The sequence below is a fragment of the Mobula birostris genome, chromosome 4 (genome assembly GCF_030028105.1).
Source record: "Mobula birostris isolate sMobBir1 chromosome 4, sMobBir1.hap1, whole genome shotgun sequence".
NCBI classification, from domain to species: domain Eukaryota; kingdom Metazoa; phylum Chordata; class Chondrichthyes; order Myliobatiformes; family Myliobatidae; genus Mobula; species Mobula birostris.
The window spans coordinates 19,888,589-19,912,782 of NC_092373.1; the positions used below are offsets into that span (position 1 = coordinate 19,888,589).

The 24,194-nt window shown below is 41.6% G+C and overlaps 1 protein-coding gene across 4 annotated transcripts in view; it reads right to left on the reverse strand.

The window, feature by feature from the left end:
- rnf13 (ring finger protein 13) overlaps positions 1–24,194 on the reverse strand; it is a 264,442-nt gene that overhangs the window by 142,349 nt on the left and 97,899 nt on the right. For all 4 annotated transcript variants that reach the window (XM_072254984.1, XM_072254985.1, XM_072254986.1 and 1 more), the window contains one exon: positions 22,341–22,466. In XM_072254984.1, the coding sequence (XP_072111085.1) occupies positions 22,341–22,466 (126 nt within the window). The remainder of the gene's footprint in view (positions 1–22,340; positions 22,467–24,194) is intronic.

A 24,194-nucleotide genomic window follows, 5' to 3' on the forward strand; every position in this document is an offset into this window, starting at 1 on the left:
CCATTCCATTAACAATGTTCTGTCATTATCTAAATCATCCGAGCATTCAGTATTCCCTTGCTTGTAGTTAAAGCACTCTTTTTGCCTTCTGATGCGTGGATAGTAAGGAAGGTTGCCCAAGGCTACAGCAAAGTTAAAAGTAAGCGTACTATCAAAGTACATACACGTCACCATAAACAACCCTGGTTTTCATTTTCATGTTGGCATAATTAATAAATCCAATAACCATAATAGAATAAATGAAAGACTGCACTAATAGAGTAACCAAGGTGCAAAAGACAACAACCTGCAAATACAAAAAGAAAGCAATAATAATAAATAAATATCGAGAACGTGAGATGAAGAGTTCTTGACAGTGAGTCAACAGTTGTGGAAACAGTTCAGTAGTGATGTAAGTGAAGTTGAGTGAAGTTATCCCCTCTGGTTCAAGAGGCTGATCATTGAGGAGTAATGACTGTTTCTGAACCTGGTGATGTGGGTCGTCAGGCTCCTGTACCTTCTTCCTGATGGCAGCAACAAGAAGAGAGCATAACTGGCTGGTGGGAGTTCTGGGTGATAGATGTTGTTTTCATGTAACAATGCTTCGTTTAGATGTGGTCAATGGTGGGGAGGTCTTTACCTGTGACAGACTAAGCCATATCCACTACTTTTTGTAGGATTTTCCATTCAAGGGCATCATACATCTATAGAAGTTTGTCAAAGTATTAGATGTCATGCTGAATCTTTGCAAAGTCCTAAGGAAATAGAGGCACTGCCATGTTTTCCTCTCCTCCTGAAGTCAATAATCAGCCCCTTGGTCTTGCTGACATTGAGTAAGAAGTTACTGTTAGCACCACTCAGACAAATTTTCAATCTCCCTCCTACAGCACAGCCAAGAAGGGCCAAAAGGCCTGTTTCTGTGCTGTAGTTTTTCTGTGGTTTTCTATATGCTGTTTCATCAGCACCTTTAATTCAGTCTATAACAGTGGTGTTATCAGCAATGAACACAAGAACATAAGAAATAGGAGCAGGAGTAGGCCACCTGGCCCGTCGAGCTACTTGCCAGAGTCCTCTGTCCTGAGCCAGTCTTTCAAGTTGTCCCCAGGATCTTCAAAGATCTTTTCTCTCCCAGGAATAAGCTCTTTAGAGATTCTGTTTGCATTTCTGTAGCTCTGGGTTAAGAGGATAGAATTGTTAGCTCCAATTCTCCTTTCACAGCTGGGCTTGGGACTGTCCATGGCTAAATTCAGCATACATGTGGTGAGTTGGAAGTCCTGTTTCTATGCTGTACAACTCCATGACTTTTTGCCATTGCATTATTTTACATTATGACACCAATGCACTAAGCATTGATCTAAACAAGTCCATGCTTTTAAAAAACCAGGCACACATTGCATGATTTGAGTATTTCTGTGAAAGTAGTAGGCCCTCTGCCTGCAGAAGTCGACAATGCGCATTTGAATCATCATTATGCAGGGATACTGGCTATGAAATTACAACAATGAGTACTTAAACCTTAGATATGACAAACTTGTGTGAAAAAATATCCTGGCTGAAATTTGCATCTCTCTATTAATTTGCATCAATAATACCACATAATGCTGCAATAAAACTGAAAAGTTCAAAAAGGTGCTTGCTTCCTCTAATTGTGCTTGCAGTCTGAAATAGTCTACATGAACAATATGAATAGGAGCATTCAGATATAGGAACAGAACAAAGAGAGCAGTCATCTTCCTACTCTTGCCACTTTCCAAAGATTACTGACCTCCCGTCATAAACCTACACACAGGAAAAGTTAATGCTTGTTTACTTGACACTGGTTTATTTGAAAAGATGTGATCCAGCAAATCTGCTTCAAGTTCATAGAATAAAGATTCTCCCCAGTTTTGCACCAGTTGAACATGTAAAGTATGGAACTTTAGGAAATCCATCCCATTACTTACAAATGATTATTTTCTCAAATGTTAGTTATTTACTAGAGACAATCCCTCATTTTTTGTTAAATTAAGCCGATTTAACAAGCCAGTTTACCAGCCTGAGTAACAGCTTCTTCCCACAGGCTGTGAGACTTTTGAACACCCTGCTGCCTGCCAGTACACCCTATTTATGACAGTGCCAGTAGCAGTATACTGCCGTATATTTAACTATATGTCACACATGCACTTCGTCAACTTGTAACATCTACAGATTTTTTTAATATTCTGTTATTATTGTATGTGATCCAAGGAGAATGTGCTTTGTGGATCCAGAATTAGATTGCCCACAAAAGGCAAAGGGTGTTTTGTAGATGGTTTGCATTCTGCATGGAGGTTGGTGACCAATGGTGCTCTGCAGGGATCTGTTCTGGGACCCCTCCTGTTTGTGATTTTCATAAATGACCTGGATAGAAAGAAGGGTGGGTTAGTATGTTTGCTGATGACACAAAAGTTGGGGGGGGGGGGGTGTTGTGGATAGTCTGAAGGGTTGTCAGAGGTTACAGCGGGACATTGATAGGATGGAGAACTGGGCTGAGAAGTGGCAGATGGAGCTCAACCCAGATAAATGTGAAGTGGTTCATTGCAGTACGTCAAATTTGAAGACGGAATATAATATTAATGGCAAGATTCTTGGCAGTGCGTTGGATCGCAAGATCTTGGGATCCTTGTCCATAGGATAGTCAAAGCTGCTGCGCAGGTTGACAGTGTTGTTAAGGTGGTGTATGGTGTGATGACCTTCATGGGATTGAGTTCAAGTGCCATGAGGTAATGTTAAAGCCATACAAGAGCTTAGCTAGACCCCACTTGGAATACTGTGTTCAGTTCTGGTCACCTCATTACTGGAGGGATGTGGATACTATAGAGACACTGCAGAGGAGATTTATAAGGATGTTGCCTGGATTGGAGCGCATACCTTATGAGAACAGGTTGAGTGAACTTGGCCTTTTCTTCTTGGAGTGACAGAAGATGAGAGGTGACCCGATAGAGGTGTATATGATGAGAGGCATTGATTGTGTGGATAGCCAGAGGCTCTTTCCCCCAGGGCTGTAATGGCTAACATGAGGGGGCATAGTTTTAAGGTGCTTGGAAGTACAGTATGTTCAAGGGAGATGTCAGAGGTATGCTTTTCCACACAGGGTGGTGGATGTGTGGAACGCACTGGCAGTGAAGGTGGTAGAGGTGGATACAATAGAGTCTTTTAAGAGACATGGAGCTTAGAAAAAGAGAGGGCTATGCGGGGGGCGGGGGGTAATATTCTAGGTAGTTTCCAGAGTAGATTACATGGTCAGCACAACATTGTGGGCCAAAGGGCCTGCAATGTGCTGTAGATTTCCATGTTCTATGTTCTGTAGGTGATATGTGTACAGTTTTTGTACCTTGAAAATTAAGAGAATTACTCTCAAAAATTCTGTTGTTTAAACATGTCACATTTAAATATGCTGTTTCCTTTGTTTTTCACAACTTGTATTGTTAAAATGGTTAGAAGTATTAAAACCACAGCAGCAGAATGGAAGTTATTCCAGTGAAATGATCAAAAGCTTTAGTGTACTGTGTATGAGCTCTATGGTTAATCAAGGGATGCCAGATTTAAAGCAAATGATCCATTTTGAAATAATGGATCACGTTAAAACTATGAAAAAATTAATCCCATTTGCTATAGGTTTCAATTATACTGTCAATTCCACATTCACGCAAGCGCTATGGAGTGTTCAATAACACAAGTACCATTCATTACTAAAGGAAAATAGGTGCCAGACTCTCTCTTCAGGAGGTTGCCTGATGCTGGTTGAGTTCTCAAATGCAGAGCTTTCATCTCTGGTACACACACAAAAAAATCAAACAGAGGCTGCCCTCTACAGCTTTAAATACTGTTCTTGCTCCTGAGATTTCAACAGTTCCCTAGGGGACAAGCTCTAATAATCTGTGTAACTCCTTATTCAGTTTTTATTATGTTTCTGCAGACAGGCTAGTCCTATTCTGTTGATTACTATATTCTCCCGGCAGACACCAAACATCCTCCTCTACACGACATCTTTAAGTGTGTTCAGTACACTTCAGGACATATGGACAGAATACAAGCCTCTCGTGATCAGCTTGAAGTCCAACTTGAAATAAAAGATCATTTATAGCAAATATATAAGCAACAGGAAGAGCAGTTTCAGTAGGTCACAATAATATCTTTCTCTCGTTTCTGTCACAGCACTAGCATGTCTTAAGAAACAGAAGACAGCCACACAGTCTTGACTGCTCAGCTTTTCAACATCATGACTGATCTTCCAATGGAAGATGCCCACCCTATTCCCCTATCCCTCAATTCCCTTAACATAAAATCAAGAGTGAGTGTGTGACTGTGTGTGTGACTGTGTGTGTGTGTGTGTGTGTGTGTGTGTGTGTGTGTGTGTGTGTGTGTGTGTGTGTGTGTGTGTGTGTGTGTGTATTTACGTGTGTGACTGTGTGTGAGCGTGCGTGTGTGTGTATAAGTAAAAGTAGGAAAAAGGCTTGTTTTACTATTATTGTTTCGCTGTACATGGTGAGCATGACATTTTGGCACCAGAATGTGTGGTGACATTTGTGGACTGCCCGCAGCACATCTTTGGTTGTATTGGTTTTACAAATACAAACGACGCATTATATCTCAGCTGCCTTCACCCCAGGGAAAAGAAAAACCCAGCCTGGGCCGGGGCTGGTGGCACAATGACATCGGCACCAGACCCGGAAGCGGAGGTTCCTGGGTTCGAAACTAGTCGGGTCCGCTCCCGAGTACGCTTTCCATCCATGCTGGGTTGAGTGTCGAGATCGCAACTCGACCTCGTCAAATAAAGGGAAAATACTGCAAAAACGTCTGTGTGAGGAGTGGCACGCCACATAGTCCCTCTCTCTCTCTCTCCACGCCTTGTAAAAGCCATGAAAAAGTCATCATCACGGACGCACACATGGACACACGCACGGACACGCAGTCGCACATGCACAGACTCGCACGCACGCAGGCACACGTTAAAAAAATCCCAGCCTATTCACCCTCCCCATAACTGAAATCCATACACCATTCTAATCAAATATACCCAATCTTCAATTCAACTTACCACTGGGTACATTTACATGGAGCGCTGCCACATGAAAGAGCCCCACCTGTGGAAGTCGATTCCAGATAAAGTCACTCAGAGATCATATAAGTACTTTGGTTAGTTGCTCAAACACTGCTCAGTCCACCAACTAACTCACAGTTCCCCTTACAAAATGGATATAGTCGTTCAGATACCCCCACACAAGACAGGCTGGAGCCAGACTTATCTACGTACATGACAGTACCAAGACACAAATTACAGAATAGGCACAGTGGCTTACATCCACAAAACAGGCTGGAGCGGTCTTATCTATGCACATGACTGCACAAGGAGACAAGTATCCTGAAACACTAACTGGCTAACTTCGAGAAGAAATATTGAATAGCAAAATTAGCACATCTGTTGATCATCAAGGTTTCCTGCAGAAAAAACAGGCTGCTGACCGTGTTAACCTTTTACATACTTTATCACACCATCTAGACCAAGTCTTCTTCTCAATATAGAAGCCTTAGGTCCCATACCACCAGGTTTAGGAACAGTTATTACCCTACAGCCATCAGGCTCCTGAACCAGTGTGGATAATTTCACTCACCACTACTCTGAACTGATCCTACAACAGACTCACTTTCAATGACTCTATAACACATCTTCTCAATGTTATTTTTTAAACTGTATGGTAACATATACACACTTCAATGTTAAATTTATTTTGACTTTTAAAACTTTCCTGGGCCTGTATTTTCTCATATTTTCCCTCCTTCCTGGTAGATTTTGCTTGTAAACCCACATCAGAAATGCTGTGTAAAGCTCAAGCTCACTTTTGCACAAATTGAGTGCCTAAAACCTGTACCCTAATAATGCAACTAGTTTTCAGTAACTACTTCATAATATGTAAAGAGCTCCTTCTCAGCAAGTCCATCTACTTTCAAAAATCATTATGGGATGTTATGCTGCAGTTGCACAAGATGTTGGCGAGGGTGCACTTGGAGTACTGTGCACTGTTTTAATCACTCTTTTACAGGAAACACATCATTAAGTGGAAGGAGTACAAAGCAGATTTATGAGAATGTCACTAGAACTCGGGGGCCTGAGTTAGAGAGAAGTTGAGCAGGAAGGAATTTATTCCTTGGAGCAGAGGAGACTGAGGGGGTGACATTATAGACACTTATAAAATCACAAAGGGCATAGATAAGAGTGAAATTCATATAATCGTTCTCCACAGAGAAAGGGAATCAAAAACTAGAGGGCACAGGCTTAAGGCGAGAAGGAAAAAATTTTAACAAGAACCCGAGAGGGCAACCTATTCATACAAAGGGCGGAAAATGCTAGAGAGTAGTTGAGGCAGGTACAGTAACATGTGATTAGCTATATAGATAGGAAAGGTTTAGACCTTTTTTGTACCATTGGCCAATACCATTAAACAAGAGGTCCGTGGACCTCAGTTTGTAAACCCCTGCTCTAGAGAGATATGGGCCAAGGACTAGCTTAGGAGGGGAACCTTTGTCAGTCTGGATGAGTTGGGTTGAAGACCCATTTCCACGCTGCATTACTCTCTATCTGCAGTCTATTATGTCTCCATCAGTGTATTACCAAATTATTGTAAAGATGGAACAGACAATAGAGAAACAAACATATCAGATAACAATGCAAGAGAGCAGATGGAACACTGAAAGCCCCCACACATCCACAACTACAGAGGTTGGCATACAAGACATTGAAAACACAAGAGAAACACATGATATCACAAGACTGCCAACTCACTAAAGCTAAAGGGTGATGTGAGAAAGTCAACATACATAGTGGAACTCAAAATTTAAAGGCAAAATACAATTCCAGAAATAAATACCAAATCCAAAGAGCCAAAGCACAGTGTTATTTTATATAAAAATACAACATGGTAACAGGCCTTCTGGCCCAATGAGCCTGTGTCCCCTCATTACACCCATGTGACCAATTAAGTTACTAACCCATATGCCTTTGGAATGTGGGAGGAAACCCATGCAGTCACAGGAAGAATGTAAAAACTCCTTGCAGGTAGCCGCAGGAAGTGAATCCCATCACTGGCACTGTAATAGCATCCCACGAACCATGCCACGTGTTGTAGAGATGCTTTTCTGCACACTACTCTAACACATAGTTACTTGAGTTCCTATTGTCGTCCTGTCATTCTCCGCTAACCTCTCTCATTAACAAGATGTTTTCACCCACAGAACTGCCACTCAGCAGCTGCTTTTTTGGGTTTTTTTGCACCATTTTTTATAAACTCTAGAAAATGCTGTGTTTGAAAATCCCAGGAGAACAGCAGTTTTTAAGATACTCAAACCACCCCATCTGGCACCAACAATCATTCCACAGTCAGTCACTTAGATCACATTTCTTCCTCATTCTGATGTTTGGTCTGAGCAACAAATGAACCTCTTGACCATGACTGCATTCTTTTATGCATTGAGTTGCTGCCACATGATTGTCTATTCAGATATTTAGATTAATGAGGCGTACCTGAAAAGGAGGCCTCTCAATGTATAGCCATAATTCATGCCTAACACGATATATTCCAATGCAGATACAAGTGGAAGAGCACTAGTAGAATTCAATCAATTTGACTCTATACCCATTTACTTGCTCTTATCTACCTTTTTCCAAAACCCTTTTATGCCTCTACCTTACTCAGTCATTTATTGAGATACAGCTCAGAATAGGCCTTCCAGCCCTTCGAGCCACACTACCCATCAATCCCACAATTTAACCCTAGCCTAATCACAGGACAATTTACAATGACCAATTAACCTACCGACCGGTAACCCAAGCAGTCACGGGGAAAATGCATAACCTCCTTACCGGCAGCAGTGGGAACTGAACTCAGGTTGCCTGTACTGTAAAGTGTTGAGCTAACCACTGCGCTAATCCTCAATATACCACCTTTATTAGTGCGCTGCCCAGTTTCTCCAGTATAAATACCCATTCAACAATTCTTTAGCAATATATGTGATAGAAACAGAATGGCTTAAACTTCGGTCACTTCAGGCTCAAACTGATTTATAGGAACCACTACCAAAAGGTTTACTGCAGTCTTCAGATTCTTCCCAAGGGAAGGACATGGCCCATTATGCAGGAACTAAGAGACGATATCACATCCCATCATTAACATTACACAACAGTTAAACTCCCCCTACCCTACTCTGTAACATATTTTGTAATTAAATGGTGACAACATTATTTAAGCTGATTTAAGATGACACTGAGACCGGTTAAAGATGGCACTATGGAAGGTGAGCACCAGCTTACTGATGGTTTATAGAGCAAGAAATACAACAAGATACTTTATTAATAACAGTTTTTCTGTGGTAAACTAGTGACACAAATAATGAAGAGGGGAGCGAAGGAGAAGCTAATTTGAGGATTGAGGCATGTTTGAGACAGAGCTGGAATTGGATCAAATAGAGAAGAGGAGTTATTAAGCCTGTTCACCTAAACCAAGAGTGAGGTTTGATCGATCTAAGCACCGAGCCAATTTGGGAAGGTCAAGTACAGGCTGAAATATGATGGCAGGGTCCAGGCCCCAAGCGCATCTCTGCAGCAAGGCCAAGATCCTAGTGCGGGGCAATTTAAATGGTGGGCTAGATAGACTGAAAAAGCAGGGTGTCGTGACCGGAAGAGAAGGACGAGCTGGTTCTGCTCGCTGCTCCACGGCATTTACTTCCCTCTCCTCGACGCTGAGGCTGAGTGCGTCCAGCTCCGGGCTTCGCAATGATTTGCCCTGCTGTGTGATGAACTGAAGCTGAGGCTATGAACCTTATCCGGCTGCTCCAGGCTTTGTGTCTATGGACTCACTTTCATTCTGAATGCTGTTGCTTGCTTTTATTGTTTGCATGATTTGTGTTTTTCCCCCCCTCTCTCTCGCATTAGGTGTTAGCCTTTTTGTTAAATTGGGTTATTTTAGGTTTCTTGTTTAGTGGTTGCCTATAAGCAGATGAATCTTAAGTTTGTATAATTTATACATACTTTGATAATAAATGGACTTTGAACTTTGTTGAAATACAGCACGGAATAGGCCCTTCTGGCTGTTTGAGCCGTGCTGCCCAGCAACCCCAATTTAACCCTAGCCTAATCACAATACAATTTATAATGACCAACGTACCTACCAACCAGTAGGTCCTTGGACTGTGGGAGGAAACCCACGCGGTCATGGTCCTTACAGGCAGCTGCAGGAATTGAACCCGTGTTGCTGGTACTGTAAAGTGTTGTGCTAACCACTACGCTACCATGCCACTCCAATCCTCCACATTAGTGCACCTTTAAGTCTGGTCAAGAAAAGAACACTTACAGAACACCTCACAAAATGAAAATGAAATGGAGACGGTCTGGGTGGGAATTCCACAGCACAAACAGCTAAATACCAATTTAAATAGAGAAGGAATGGACAGTAGGGGTGACCAAGAGACAGGATTTAAAAGAGTGCAGATGTCTGAGAGGGTTAAATAGTGGAGACATTTTAAGAAATGAGGTACGTGTGCGCACCATGGAAGGATTTGAAAGGAAAAGCATATTTTTTTTATATGATAGCACTGCTTTACCAGGATATCATGTTGGTCAGGACACACAAAGGAATGTAACTGGGTGGGTGCAAGCTCAACAGAGAGCTTCAAGGGGTGGGTGCAAGCTCATGGAGATGTTGAAACTTCCATAAGGTTGAGTAAGGGAGGCTGGCCAGAAGTCAGAGTCTATACACTGAAGCACTGGGCAGAGGGTGTTTGAGGAGTCAAGGTAACATAAGGGAAAGAGAGAGGGAGAAGAATACATCCTTGTGATCTTTCTTTTCTTTTTCAAAAACAAACCAGTCTTGACATCAACAATCAACGACCTACCACACACAAAGGCAACGTGGTTGATTAAAAAATAATTTCAAATAGGACAACTCTATATAAAAGTACACTACCCTAGATTTTAACCACATGTAATAAGAGCCATAATGGTCTGAAAACTGAGATTAATACAATGCTAATAGTAGCAGTTGATTACAGTAATCATGGTCTTGTAATATGAAAACAATTCAATATATTATTTCTGCTCAAGATCTAATATCAATCATGCTGAATAATTTAAGAACATTATCACTTTCATGGCTAAGCATACTGGTTACCATGTTGAAATGATTTTTCAAGTGTTTCACAGATCCTATTCAACGAAGTCATGGATCATTTAAAACACCAGTGTAATCTCATATCATTAATATTTAATCAGTATTTACTCTACTCAAATAACTCTTACACAGTTTTTGCACACAAACACATTAATTAAAAGAGAATGAGTTGCTTTCATGAGAGGGAAGTCTCTGAAATTGACATTTGAAATAATTGAATAAAAAATGAAGTCCATTTTGTTTGCTGCTCTATTAGAATTTTAAAAAGAAACCACATAATCCTTTGAAGAACACACACACACAAATTGCTGGAGGAAATCAGGAGGTCAGGCAACATCTATCAAGAGAAATAAAGAGCTGACATTTCAGTCTTAGCCCCTGTATCAAGGTCTCTTCATTATTGCCTCTCCACAGATGCTGCCAGACCTGCTGGTTCTAGAGGACTGGTAATTTAAAACATCACTCCAATCTTTAAGAAGGGAGGGAGGCAGAAAAAAAGAAAATTACAGGCCAGTTAGGCTGACTTCAGTGGTTGGGAAGATGCTGGAGTCCATTATTAAGGACGGGGTTTCAGGGTACTTGGAAGCTCAGGATTTTAAAGAAAGGCGAAAGTCAGCATGGTTTCTTTAAGGGAGCATCATTGTTGTGAAATGCGCAGGAAGACAGACAAAGCAGAGTCAGTGGATGTTGGTCACTTGGATTTTCTGAAGGCCTTTGACAAGGTGCCACATGTGAGACTACTTAACAAGAGCTCGTGGTATTACAGGAGATACTAGCATGGATACAAGATTGGCTGACTGGCAGGAGGCAAAGAGTGGAAATAAAGGGGGCTTTTTCTTGTCAGCTGCTAGTCACTGGTGGTGTCCTACAGTGATCAGTGTTGGGACCACCTTTTTTGAAGTTATATGTCAATGATTTAGATGACAGAATTGATGACTTTGTGGCCAAATTTACAGATGATATAAAGGGAGGTGGAGGGGTAGGTAGTGCTGAGAAAGCAGGGAGTAGGCAGAGGTCTTATACTGAGGAATATGCAAAAACAAGGAAGATGGAATATAGTATTGGGAAGTGTATGGTCAGACAAGCATTTGGTTTGTTATCGTCGCATATACCAAGATATATAATGAAAAGCTTACCTTGCATACTATTTATACAGATCAAATCATTACACTGTGTTATGTTAAAATAAGGTTTAAGAAAGTGTAAAGGCTACCAAAGGTGCAATGTAGGTAAATGATAACGTGCAAGATCATCATGAGGTAAATTGTGAGGCCAAGAGTCCATCTTATTGTATAAGAGGTCTATTTTAGAGTCTGATAACAGTGGGATAGAAGCTGTCCTTGCGCCCGGTCATACCCTCTTTCAAGCATTTTAAGGTTCTGCCTAATTGGAGAGGAGAGGAGAGGAGAGGAAGTCTGAGGGGGGGGGGGGGGGGAATCAGGTCTTTACTTATACTGGCTGCTTTACTGAGGCAGCAAAAATATAACCAGGATCGATAGAGGGAATGTTGGATCCTGTGATGTGCTGAACTGTGTCCACAACACTCTGTAGTTTCTCGTGGCCACATGCACAGCAGTAGCCAAACCAAGCAGTTATGCTTGATAGAATGCTTTCGACAGTGCTAAGAGTTGATGGGGACCTGCCAAATTTCTTTACCCTCCTGAGGAAGTAGACATCTTGATGAGTTTTCTTGGTTATGGCATCAACGTGGTTGAACCAGGAGATTATGGGAGATGTTAGGAAATGCTACTCCATGCAAAGCAGCTAAAAGTGTGGATGCTCTCCCACAAAGAGCAGTGGATGCCACTTAAATTAACAAAGTTCAAAGAAAATTTATTACAAAATACATATATGTCACCATATACAACCCTGTGATTCATGTTCTTGCATATTCAGTAAATCAAATACTAGAATCAGTGAAAGACCGCACCTAACATGTCAGACAAAACCACCAATGTTCAAAAGATAACAAACTGTGCAAATACAAAAATAAAAAATAAGCAGTAAATATCAAGAACATGAGATGAACAATCCTTGAAAGTAAGTCCACAAAAGTTGTTGGAACAGTTCAGTGATGGGGTGGGAAGATATCCCCTCTGCTGCAAGAGCCTGATGGTTGAGGGGCAATAACTGGTGGAGAATCCTGCAGCTCCTGCACTACCTTCTTGGTGGCAGCATCGAAAAGACAGCATGTCCTAAGTGGTGTGGGTCCCTGATAATGGATGCTGCTTTCCTGTGACAATGCTTCATGTAGATATGCACAGTGGTGGGGAGGGCTTTACACATGATGGACTGGCTCATATCCACTAATTTCTATAGGATTTTCCGTTCAAGGGCATTGGTGTTTCCATACCAGGCCATGATGCAACAGTCAATATACTCTCCACCATACTTCAAAAGAAATTTATCTAAGTTTTAGATGTCATGCTGAATTTTCACAAGATTTTCAATCTCCCTCCTGATTCATCACTTTTGATTCACCCGACAACTGGTGTCATCAGCAAACTTGAATATGGTATTGGAGCTGCGCTTAGCCACACAGTTAAGTGTAAAGTAAGTAAATCAGAGGGCTAAGCACACAGCCTTGAGGTGCACCTGTGCTGATGAAGATTGTGGAGGAAATGTTGCCAAACTGAACTGAGTAGGGTTTCCAAGTGAGGAAATCGAGGATCTAAATTGCAAAGAGGAGGTTATAGAGGCCGAGGTCTTGAAGCTTATTGATTAGTTTTGATGGGATGATATTGAATGCAGAACTGGTGCTCACAAAGTGCATCCGGCTCTATGTGCTTTTGCCGTCCAGATGTTCCAGGGTTAAGTGAAGAGTTACTGAGATGGCACCTGCTGTGGACCTGTTGCTCCAGTAGGCAAATTAGAGTAGATTTAAGTCACTTCTTGGTTTTGAACTGAGTTTTGCAGAACAAAGGACATGGAGCCAAGGTGGTAGGTTCATTAAGGTGAGCTGGTAATCACTTATTGAACAGGCTCATGGAGTGGAAGCGTCTGCTTGTGGTACTAAATTCAAAGAAAAACGTATGCGGATGTCAAAAATGCTGGAAGATGATCTGTTGATCACAGAAGATGGTGTGGCAAAAGATGGAGAGAACATATTTCCTAGAGGGATGATTATTGTAATGATATTTGAAATACAGAGTCTAGGCCATTTCGTTTTCCTTTATGAGCAACACACACAAAATGCTGGTGAGCGCAGCAGGTCAGGCAGCATCTATAGGAAGAAGTACAGTCGATGTTTCGGGCCGAGACCCTTCGTCAGGACGAACTGAAAGAAGAGCTAGTAAGAGATTTGAAAGTAGGAGGGGGAGGGGGAGATCTGAAATGATAGGAGAAGACAGGAGGGGGAGGGATGAAGCTAAGAGCTGGAAAGTTGATTGGCAAAAGGGATATGAGAGGATCATGGGACAGGAGGCCTGGGGAGAAAGAAAGAGGGAGGGGAGCACCAGAGGAAGATGGAGAGCAGGCAAGGAGTTATTGTGAGAGGGAGAGAGAAAAATGAGAGAGAGAAAAAAAGGAAAAAATAATAACTAACTAAATAAATAAATCAATAAATAAGGGATGGGGTAAGAAGGGGAAGAGGGGCATTAACCTAAGTTAGAGAAATCAATGTTCATGCCATCAGGTCGGAGGCTACCCAGACGGAATATAAGGTGATGTTCCTCCAACCTGAGTGTGGCTTCATCTTGACAGTAGAGGAGGCCATGGATTGACACATCAGATTGGGAATGGGACATGGAATTAAAATGTGTGGCCACTGGGAGATCCTGCTTTCTCTGGCGGACAGGGCGTAGGTGTTCAGTGAAACAGTCTCCCAGTCTGCGTCGGGTCTCACCAATATATAGAAGGCCAAACTGGGAGTACGGGATGCAGTATATCACACCAGCTGACTCACAGGTGAAGTGTCGCCCCACCTGGAAGGACCGTCTGGGGCTCTGAATGGTGGTGAGGGAGGAAGTGTAAGGGCAGGTGTAGCACTTGTTCCGCTTACAAGGATAAGTGCTGGGAGGGAGATCAGTGGGGCGGGATGGGGGGTACGGACAGACAAGGAAGTCGCGTAGGGAGCATCCCTGCGGAAAGCAGAAAGAGGAGGGGAAGGGAAAGATGTGCTTGGTGGTGGGATCCTGTTGGAGGTGGCGGAAGTTACGGAGAATTATATGTTGGACCCGGAGGCTTCCTTTATGACTCATTTAGCAAAATGTTCAAATGATTGTTTCCATAATCTGTTTACAGTTACATGCAAAGAGATACAGAGAAAGCTTGGTCACATACTGAGAACACTGAAGTTTTATTTCAAGGAAAGAGAGTGCAATATTCCATATCATTAGTTCACAGGGTGCCAGTAAGCAGATGCAATTACAGATAAATACTGCACGGATTTGGAGAGCCATTTGTACACAGAAGAAAAGATTTATATATCTAATTTTTGAAGGATATTTAGATGGATATGTGAATTGCTAGCATTACAATATGTACACTCAGTGGGCACTTTATCAGCTGTCTGTTGTACCATATAAAGTGGCCACTGAGTGAGTGTATGTTCATAGTCTTCTGCTGCTGTACCCCATCCACCAAGATTCAATGTGTGGTGCATTGAGAGATGCTCTTCTACACATCACTGTTGTAATGTGTGATTATTTGAATTACTGTCATCTTCCTGTCAGTTTGAACCCGTCTAGCCATTCTCCTCTGACCCCATTTATTAAAAAGCATTTTTGCCCGCAGAACTGCTATTCATTAGATTTTTTAAAAAATTTTTCACACCATTCTCTGTAATCTCTAGCAATTGTTGTGCATAAAAATCCCAGGAGATCAGCAGTTTCTGAGATACTCAAACCACCCTGTATGACACCAATAATCATTCCACGGTCAAAGTAATTTCGATCACATTTTTTCCCTCATTTTGACACTTGGTCTGAACAACAGCTGAATCTCTATGCTTTTATGCATTGATTTGCCACCACATGATTGGCTGATTAGATATTTGCACGAACAAGGACGTGTACAGGTGTACCTAATAAAGTAGCCATCGAGGATGTATAGATAATGAAAAGCAATGGTCCTGCATTCACATAGTGGTTGGTGCAAACACTTTACAGTGCTGGCAATCACTGATCAGGGTTAAATTTTCACTGCTGTCTGAAAAGAGTTTATACATTCATCCTGTGATCATGTGGGTTTCCTTTGGTCTCCAGTTTCCTCCTGCATTCCAATTATGTATGTATTAGTGAGGGCTAGCAAGATATGAGCATGCTACGTTGGCACTGGAAGCAATGGCGACACTTGCAGGCTGCCCCTAGCATAATCCTCGCTGACTTGCTATGATGTGACGCGAACTACACATTTCGTTGTAAGTTGCGATGTTTCGATGTCTGTTGAAAGGGAAAAGGTTAATGTGCCAGCTGTACATCGAAACATGGCCTGAAAAAGATATTTCGCACATCACGGAGTAAAAGGTGTTAGAGCACAGAGAGAAAGCAATGGTTCTCACTCTTCCCACACCAATTACTTTTCTGAAGTCTTTTCTGGGATTCACTGCTCCCTTGGGACCAGAAACTGACGCATTGAATGTGCATCTATGTGAAAACAGTGTAATTTGCAACCACCCAGCGAATGTGGCCAACTTATGATAGGGAATATTGCACTCTCATTCTCTGAAATGAAAGTTCAGTATTACTGAGCAGTCACAGAAAGTGATCAGACTTCCCTGACTGAAAACACATTATAGAATCATTAAATTGGCTTGACATTTTGTTAAAACAAGTAAAAAAGGATATAGAAATTGGTCTGGACTGTGAATCTCAACTGTCATTTCAGCAATCAGCTCTCCAAGGAAGATGTTATCTTCACCTTTGCCCACTCACCTTCCACAATCTTCAGTACATCATCCACTATTTCAAACAACTCTGGTATGATGATGCTGCTACAAAGCACCTTGTCCCAGCTTCCAGAGAACATGGAGGCCGGGTGAGATTAGAACCAGAAGTCATGGGTTAAAGGTGAAGGTGAAATGTTTAAAGGGTCCATGAGAGGGAACCTCTTCACTCAGAGGGTGGCAAGAGCATGGCACAAGCTGCCAGCGGAAGCAGTGGATGCAGGCTTGATTTTAAAGTTTAAGAGAAGTTTGGATAGATACGTGATTGGGTGGGATTATGGAGGGTTACGGTCTAGGTGCAGGTTGACGGGACCAGGCAGAATAATATTTTGACATGGACCATAAGAGCTGAAGAGCCTGCTTCTGTGCTGTAGTGTTCTATGACTCCATGACTCTTATGACTTGGCTGATTTATCCATATCCAAAAACCACAGTTCTCACAGCATCTTCTGTGCAAAAGAGTCCTGGAATAAAATGGTCAATACAACATCCATCTTTCAGCTTCTTTCTTCTCTCTATCCAGGGTACCAAACATATCTTACAGCAAAGTAATGCTTAGGACAATAAAGTCTTTTGCATTTACCAAGGAAACAAAATGTAGATTGGCCAAAATGCCTTACAATACAGCTGTTATATCCACAACTGCAACCCCAAGATAACACTTTAAATTTCCATCCCATTCTACATCAACAGTGCTGAAAACAGTTTCAAAATCCACAGCCAAGAAAGTTCACCAATGCTTCTACTTCAGGAGGCAAAAGAAATTTATTGTCTCTGTCAACTCTTACAAATTTTTAATCAATGCACCATAGCCTCAGAATACAGGGACATACACTTAGAACAGAGGCGAGATCGAATTTCTTTAGCCTAAGTGTGATGAATCTGTGGATTCATTGCCCTGTGCGGCTGTGGTGGCCAAGTCACTGGGATTATTTAAAGCAGAGGTTGATAGATTCTTGATTAGTCAGGGCGACAAAGGTAATGGGGAGAAGGCAGGAAACTGGGGTTGAAAGGGACAGCAAATCAGCCACAATGGAATGATAGAGCAGAGTCAGTGGGCCAAGTGGCATACTACCACCTCTATTTCTTATGGTCTGAGAGAAAACATTCAATCTGGTGCCATAAGGACCTGGTACAACAACTGCTCTGCACATGACCACAAAGAACTGCATAGAGTTGTAGACACAGCTCGGTACATCACAGGAATCAGCCTCCCCTTCATGGACTGTTTAGTACTTCTCACTGTCTCAGTAAGGCAGCAGGTGTAATCAAAGACCCCACCCATGGTGGACATTCTCTCTTTTCCCCTCTCCCATCAGGCAGAAGACACAAAAGCAACACACAAAATGCTGCAGGATCTCAGCAAACCAGGCAGCATCCATGGAAATGAACAAACAGTTGATGTTTCGGGCCAGACCCTTCTTCAGGACTGGAAAAGAAGAGAGGAAGATATCAGAAAAAAAAGATCGGGCGGGGAGGGAAGGAGAAGAAACTAGGTGATGGGTGAAGCCAGGTGGGAAAGGTAAAGGGCTGGAGATGAAGAAATCTGATCGGAGATTGAGTGGACAATAGGAGAAAGGGAAGGAGGAGGGGCAAGTGAAAAGAGGTCAGAAGCTAGAGTAGGGAATAGAAGAGGGAAGGAGGAGGGGTGAAAAATGTTTTTACCAGAAGGAGAAATTGATATTCATGCCATCAGGTTGGAGAGTACCCAGACAGAACACAAAGTCTTATCAGAGTCTTGTCATAATTTCCTGAGGAGACTGAGGCACAGAGTCTTGTCATCTTCAGAAGTTTTCGGATGACTCTGCCATAGTTGGATGCATCAGCAAGGGAGATGAGGCTGAGTACAGGGCTACGGTAGGAAACTTTGTCACATGGTGTGAGCAGAATTATCTGCAGCTTAATGTGAAAAAGACTAAGGAGCTGGTGGTAGACCTGAGGAGAGCTAAGGTACCGGTGACCCCTGTTTCCATCCAGGGGGTCAGTGTGGACATGGTGGAGGATTACAAATACCTGAGGATACGAATTGACAATAAACTGGACTGGTCAAAGAACACTGAGGCTGTCTACAAGAAGGGTCAGAGCCGTCTCTATTTCCTGAGGAGACTGAGGTCCTTTAACATCTGCCAGACAATGCTGAGGATGTTCTACGAGTCTGTGGTGGCCAGTGCTATCATGTTTGCTGTTGTGTGCTGGGGCAGCAGGCTGAGGGTAGCAGACACCAACAGAATCAACAGACTCATTCGTAAGGCCAGTGATGTGGGGATGGAACTGGACTCTCTGACGGTGGTGTCTGAAAAGAAGATGCTGTCTAAGTTGCATGCCATCTTGTCAATGTCTCCCATCCACTACATAATGTACTGGGTGGGCACAGGAGTACATTCAGCAAGAGACTCATTCCACCGAGATGCAGCACAGAGCGTCACAGGAAGTCATTCCTGCCTGTGGCCTTCAAACTTTACAACTCCTCCCTTGGAGGGTCAGACATCCTGAGCTAATAGGCTGGACCTGGACTTATTTCATAATTTACTGGTATAATTTACATATTACTATTTAACTATTTATGGTTCTATTACTATTTATTATTTTTGGGCAACTGTAACGCAAACCAATTTCCCCCGGGATCAATAAAGTATGACTATGACTAAAGTGTTCTCCTCCACCCTGAGGGTGATCTCATTGTGGCAGAAGAGGAGGCCATGGACTAACATGTTGGAATGGGAATAGGAATCAGAATTAATATGTTGGGGCACTGGAAAGCTCTGCTTCAGGAGCGGAGGTGCTCGACGAAGTGGTTCCTCAACTTATGACAGGTCTCACCAATGTAAAGAAGGCCACAACAACAACCTCTTTCTCAATTTCAGCAAGACCAAGCAGCTGACTATTGACTTCAGGAGGAGGAGGAAACAAGTCCATGAGCCAGTCCTCATTGGGGGACGAGAGGTGGAAAAGGTCAGCAACTTTAAATTCTTCGGTGTTACCATTTCCTCAGCCCAGCACACAAGTACAATTGCAAAGATGACACAGCAGCACCTCTACTTCCTTAAAAGTTTGTAAAGATTCAGCATGACATCCAAAACTTTGACAAACTTCTATAGATAAGTGGTGGAGAGTACATTGACTGGCTGTATCACAACCTGGTATAGAAATACCAATGCTCTTGAATGGAAAATCCTACTAAAAATCGTGGATACGGCCTCGTCCATCATGGATAAAACCTCCCCACCATTGAGCATATCTACTGGGAGTGCAGTCACAGGAAAGCAGCATCCATCAAGGACCCCCACCACCTAGGTCATGATCTCTTCTTGCTGCTGCTATTAGGAAGGTACAGGAGCCTCAGAGCTCACATCACCCAGGTTCAAAAACAGTTATTTCCCCTCAACCATCAGACTCTTGAACCAGTGGGGACAACTTCACTTGTTCCATCACTGAACTGTTCACACAACCTGTTCACTTTCAAGGAGTCTTCTTCTCTTGTTCTTAATAGTTATTGCTTACATATTAATATTATTATTTCTTTCTTCTTTCCTATGTCCCTTGTACACTGGTTGTTTGACTGCCCTGCTGGGCTCAGGTTAGAGTTAGGATTCGGACTTTCATTGATTCTATTATGGTTCTCGGATTTACTAAGTATACCTGCAAGGAAACAACCCTCCAGGTTGTATATGGTGATATATGCAGTATGTACTTAGATAATTAATTTACTTTGAACTTTGCTTTGTCTGGTCATCCATCTCTTTTCCAACATATTCCAATTGTCTTTTGTCAATCTTAACATTTAGCATGGTTAAACATGCCTTTATTTCATAAAACATTGCAATCTTTGGAAATTATCAATACCACTCCATCTCCTGCAACTAGTACCATCTTCAGTTCTCCTCCTCTGACATTCTAGAATGTGTAGCAAAGTTCAACGTTCAAAGTAAATTGATTATCAAAGTACGTATGTCACCATATACTACCCTGAGTTGCATTTTCTTGCAAGCATTCACAGTAGAATACAACAGTATCAATGAAAAACTACACACAAGACAAACAATCAAAGTGCAAAAGAAAAACTGCAAATACCAAAATATAAATAAAATCATACTGAGAATGCAAGTTATAGAGTCCTTGAAAGTGAGTCCATCAGTTGTGGAATCAGTTCAGTGCTGAGGTGAGTAAAGTTATCCACTCTGGTTCAGGAGCATGATGTTGAAGAGTAATAACTGTTCCTGAACCTGGTGATAATGGGACCAAGGCTCCTGCAGCTCCTTCCCAATGGCAGCAGCGAGAAAAGAGCGTGGCTCAATGGTGGCATATAATCCCCTTGCCCATCCCTCTCCCAACACTGTCCAAATCCATTTTCTCCTTGCATCAACAATACCATTTAATAGATCCCAACATTTCTTGTACTGTATTGCCCTCTAAACCAGCAATTAGAAATACAAGCACAAGTCACCAAATCTCATCTGTTGGCAGCATGCACTCAAAGTTAAATAGGGATCATTGGATCCTGTCCATGTAGGTTTCATCTTGGTAGTTTCAATTGTTATTTTTTTAAAAAAAAACAAATACATACAGTAAACACAGAAAGGTGCTGGAAAGCGGCCAGTAGCATCATGAAAGATCCCACCCACTCGGCTCATGGACTCCTTGTCCGTCTCCCATCAGTAGCATCCATGCCAAGACAACCAGACTCAAAAATAGTTACTTTTCCCAGACAGTAAGGCTAACCAATACCTCCACCCAGTAAACTCACCACTCCACATCCCCAACCATCACTACTTCATCATTTCTTGTCAGTCACCTTATGTACACACAGCCCTGTGCCTACAGTCACTTCGTAGATATACAAACAATCTATCTTGTGTATTTATATTTATTGTTTTTTTATTATTGAGTCCTTTATTCTTTTTTTTGTGCTGCATCAGATCCACACTAACAATCATTTCTTTCTCCATTACATTTATGTACTGGAAATGACATTAAACAATCTTGAATCTTGAATTAGTTAGGCAAGCACGAGTTGGGATGAAGGACCTGTTTTTATGCCACATTTCTCTATTAGTTCTGTTACCCTGTAATTTTAAAATGTAAATTTAAATGCCTTTTGTTGGTCGCAGTTATAACACATTATAGAAAGCATGACTGATACAAAGGGGAACAGTTCAAATAAGGCAAGTTAAGCAGGTTACTCCTCCTCTGCTAGAGAACATTTACATTTTGTTTTTTACTTTTAGTGAGGCACATGCAAATAGCATGGTGGCATGATGACGTATGCCATTCACTTACTTTTACATATAATGAATTATTTAAGCAAAGAATAACTAGTCAAGCAAAATATTTACAATATTACTCAAGTATTACTGAATTATTAAATACACAATGGCTTCCTTTCACAATCTATTTACAATTCAAGCACTCACATGCTGAATGAACTAAACTTGTAACTCCAAGGGTTGTGTGCCATATTTGCCAGTCATTCTGCATTGTCCATTGTTAAGTGGTAAATGTTATATTTTCAAGTGTCAATGCTTTTCTGGTGATAAGACAGATTTTTGAAAGTATGAGAGCATTCACTCAATGACAAAATTACTTTAAACCAAGGAAGTCAAAGATGGTACATGTTCGTATTTATATTTACAATATTAACTCCATGCCCAAACAACAGGGCTTAGATTTAAATATTTAACTGGCATCTAACCTGCTGAGTCCTTCAGTATTTTGGGTTTGCTGCTCAATATTTACAGCATCTGCAGAATCTCATGCTTAAAATTTAAGAATCTGATTGATGTACACAAAAAAAAAGCATATAAAAATAAAGCAATACAAATCTTTCTCCAGATTTGACTGCATGTACCACTATTGTGTTTTACAGGTACATTTCCAGTAGGACACACAATTCATGATCACAAACTGAATTAATCTCAAAATTGTCACCGTGAACACACAGTTGTGTTCTGCCACATGAAGCTCTTTACGAAATACTGCAGAGTCAGAATTTAAAATCACTCCCAGTCAAGTCCGCAGGCAGGCCAAATTCCTTGGGTCAGCATTTCATTAAACAGTGATAGGTACATCTCGTTGGGGAAGACTTTCCACTTGCAAAGTATTTTCTGCCCCATTTCCCAGCCCATTATGCTCACTGAAGGTACATATAGTTATCACAGCACCAGTCAGGTTATTCATTAACCTGGCTACATCATATGATGTTTATGTAATCACCAAAAGCTGAACTGGAAACATTCAAGTGAATTTAAACCCAGTTAAAATCCACGCAAACATTTTTGAAAGTCCGACTGGTAACTTACCTTGATATCAAAATTGCAGTCAAATCTTCTAATCAGAACAATGAAGTTGACAGAGGAGTTTTCCATTACTGGTGGGGAGATAATAGGTTCACAAGCATTCTTTGGTTTTGAATACACAAGAAAACCCTAGAGATAAAATAAGAACAAAAATAAGGGAAAACCGTTTAGTATTCTTAAAATGCACGTCTTAATTTTGATAAGACTGACAGGCAGATAAAAATAATTGGTCAAAGTACACTCAAAATTGTGTGTTTCACTTGTCAGAATATTGTTTTTCCTCATTTCCCATCTTGATGCAGAAACTTGCAAACTAGCCTCGTCAGCATCAAGGACATCTTCAAAAGGTGATGCCTCAAAAAGGTGGCATCTATCATGAAGGACCCCTATCACCCATGACATGCCCTTTGGTCATTACTACCATCAAGGAGGTGGCACAGGAGCTTGAAGGCACATACTGAATACTTTAGGAACAGCTGCTTCTTCTCCGTCACCAGGTTTCTGAATGGATAATGAATGCATGTGCACTACCTCACTATTTTCTTGCTCTCTTTTTCCGCTACTTATGTAATATTTTAATATGTAAATATTATAGCAATTTCTTATAGTAATTTATAGATTTATGTATTGTACTGTACTGCTACCCCAAAACAACCAATTTCATGACATATGCCAGTGATATTAAGTCTGATTGTGATTCTGCTTGTCCAAATCTGTTGAAGTTGCTGTTGACTACACATATTACTGGGTAACAGCCAGCATTTGATTATTCACAGCCACCTTCTTGCATTTTCAGATAACACATATCCAATCTGGTCAGAAGAATGCCCCAGTTACCCTGCACCAACAGTATCATCAAGCAGCAATTACTCAATTCTGACACACTCACTGATGCTCTGTGCACCTTCCACTCAAACTGCTCAGCAGAATTCAAAAGATAATGCGAGAGCAACTTCTCTCCACATCAAGGGAGCAGTTTATGTTAGTGAAGTCAATGGGAATGAAAGGTGAATGACCTGGAGTTGTCTTTAGTAAATGGATATTTGAATCCTTTTTATCCCCACCCCTATGTTACTGGAGTTCATCAGGTCAGTGACCATGGTCAGAATTTGCTGGAACCCGCTCTACTTCAAAGCTAAATTATTAATCAAAGTATGTATACCATATACAACCTTGAGTGTCATTTTCCTGTAAGCACCCACAAGAAAACAAAGGAACACAATATAATCCACAAAAAAACAAAGACTAAAATACACCCAATGTGCAAAAGAGGGTAAATTGTGCAAAATAAATAAATAAATAAATAACACCGAGCACATGCACTGCGGAGTGCACAGGCTGTGGAGTCAGTTCAGCTCTCGGGTGAGTGAAGCCAGTCCAGAAGCCTGACGCTGCAGGTCAACAACTGTTCCTGAACATGGTGGCATGCGACCCAAGACTCCTACAACTCCCACCCGATGGTAGTAGCAAAAAGAAAGGCAGATGGGTCATACCCAGGCAGGTGGGACAGGCTCAGGTTGAAGCTGTATTCATCAAGATACAAAGCACGTCAACATCCAGGATAACACAGCTTGTTTGAAAAGGCATCATATCTATCATTCTAAAGACTCAATTCTGTACCAGCACAACGTGGCTGGAGTGTATACAATTTACATCTTCAGCCTGCTCACTGAACTCGTATCAAAACTTGGCTACCTAGCTGACCCTGCTAACAGCCACAGGACTCAACTGTAAGGAGGCCACCTTTCATTAACAATAGGTGTCTAGGATCGGTATGATTTGGGGTTCACCCAAACAGGAACGTCGCGATGTTCCGATTAAAGAAACCTCCACCTGAGTGAGTGATACGGAAAATAC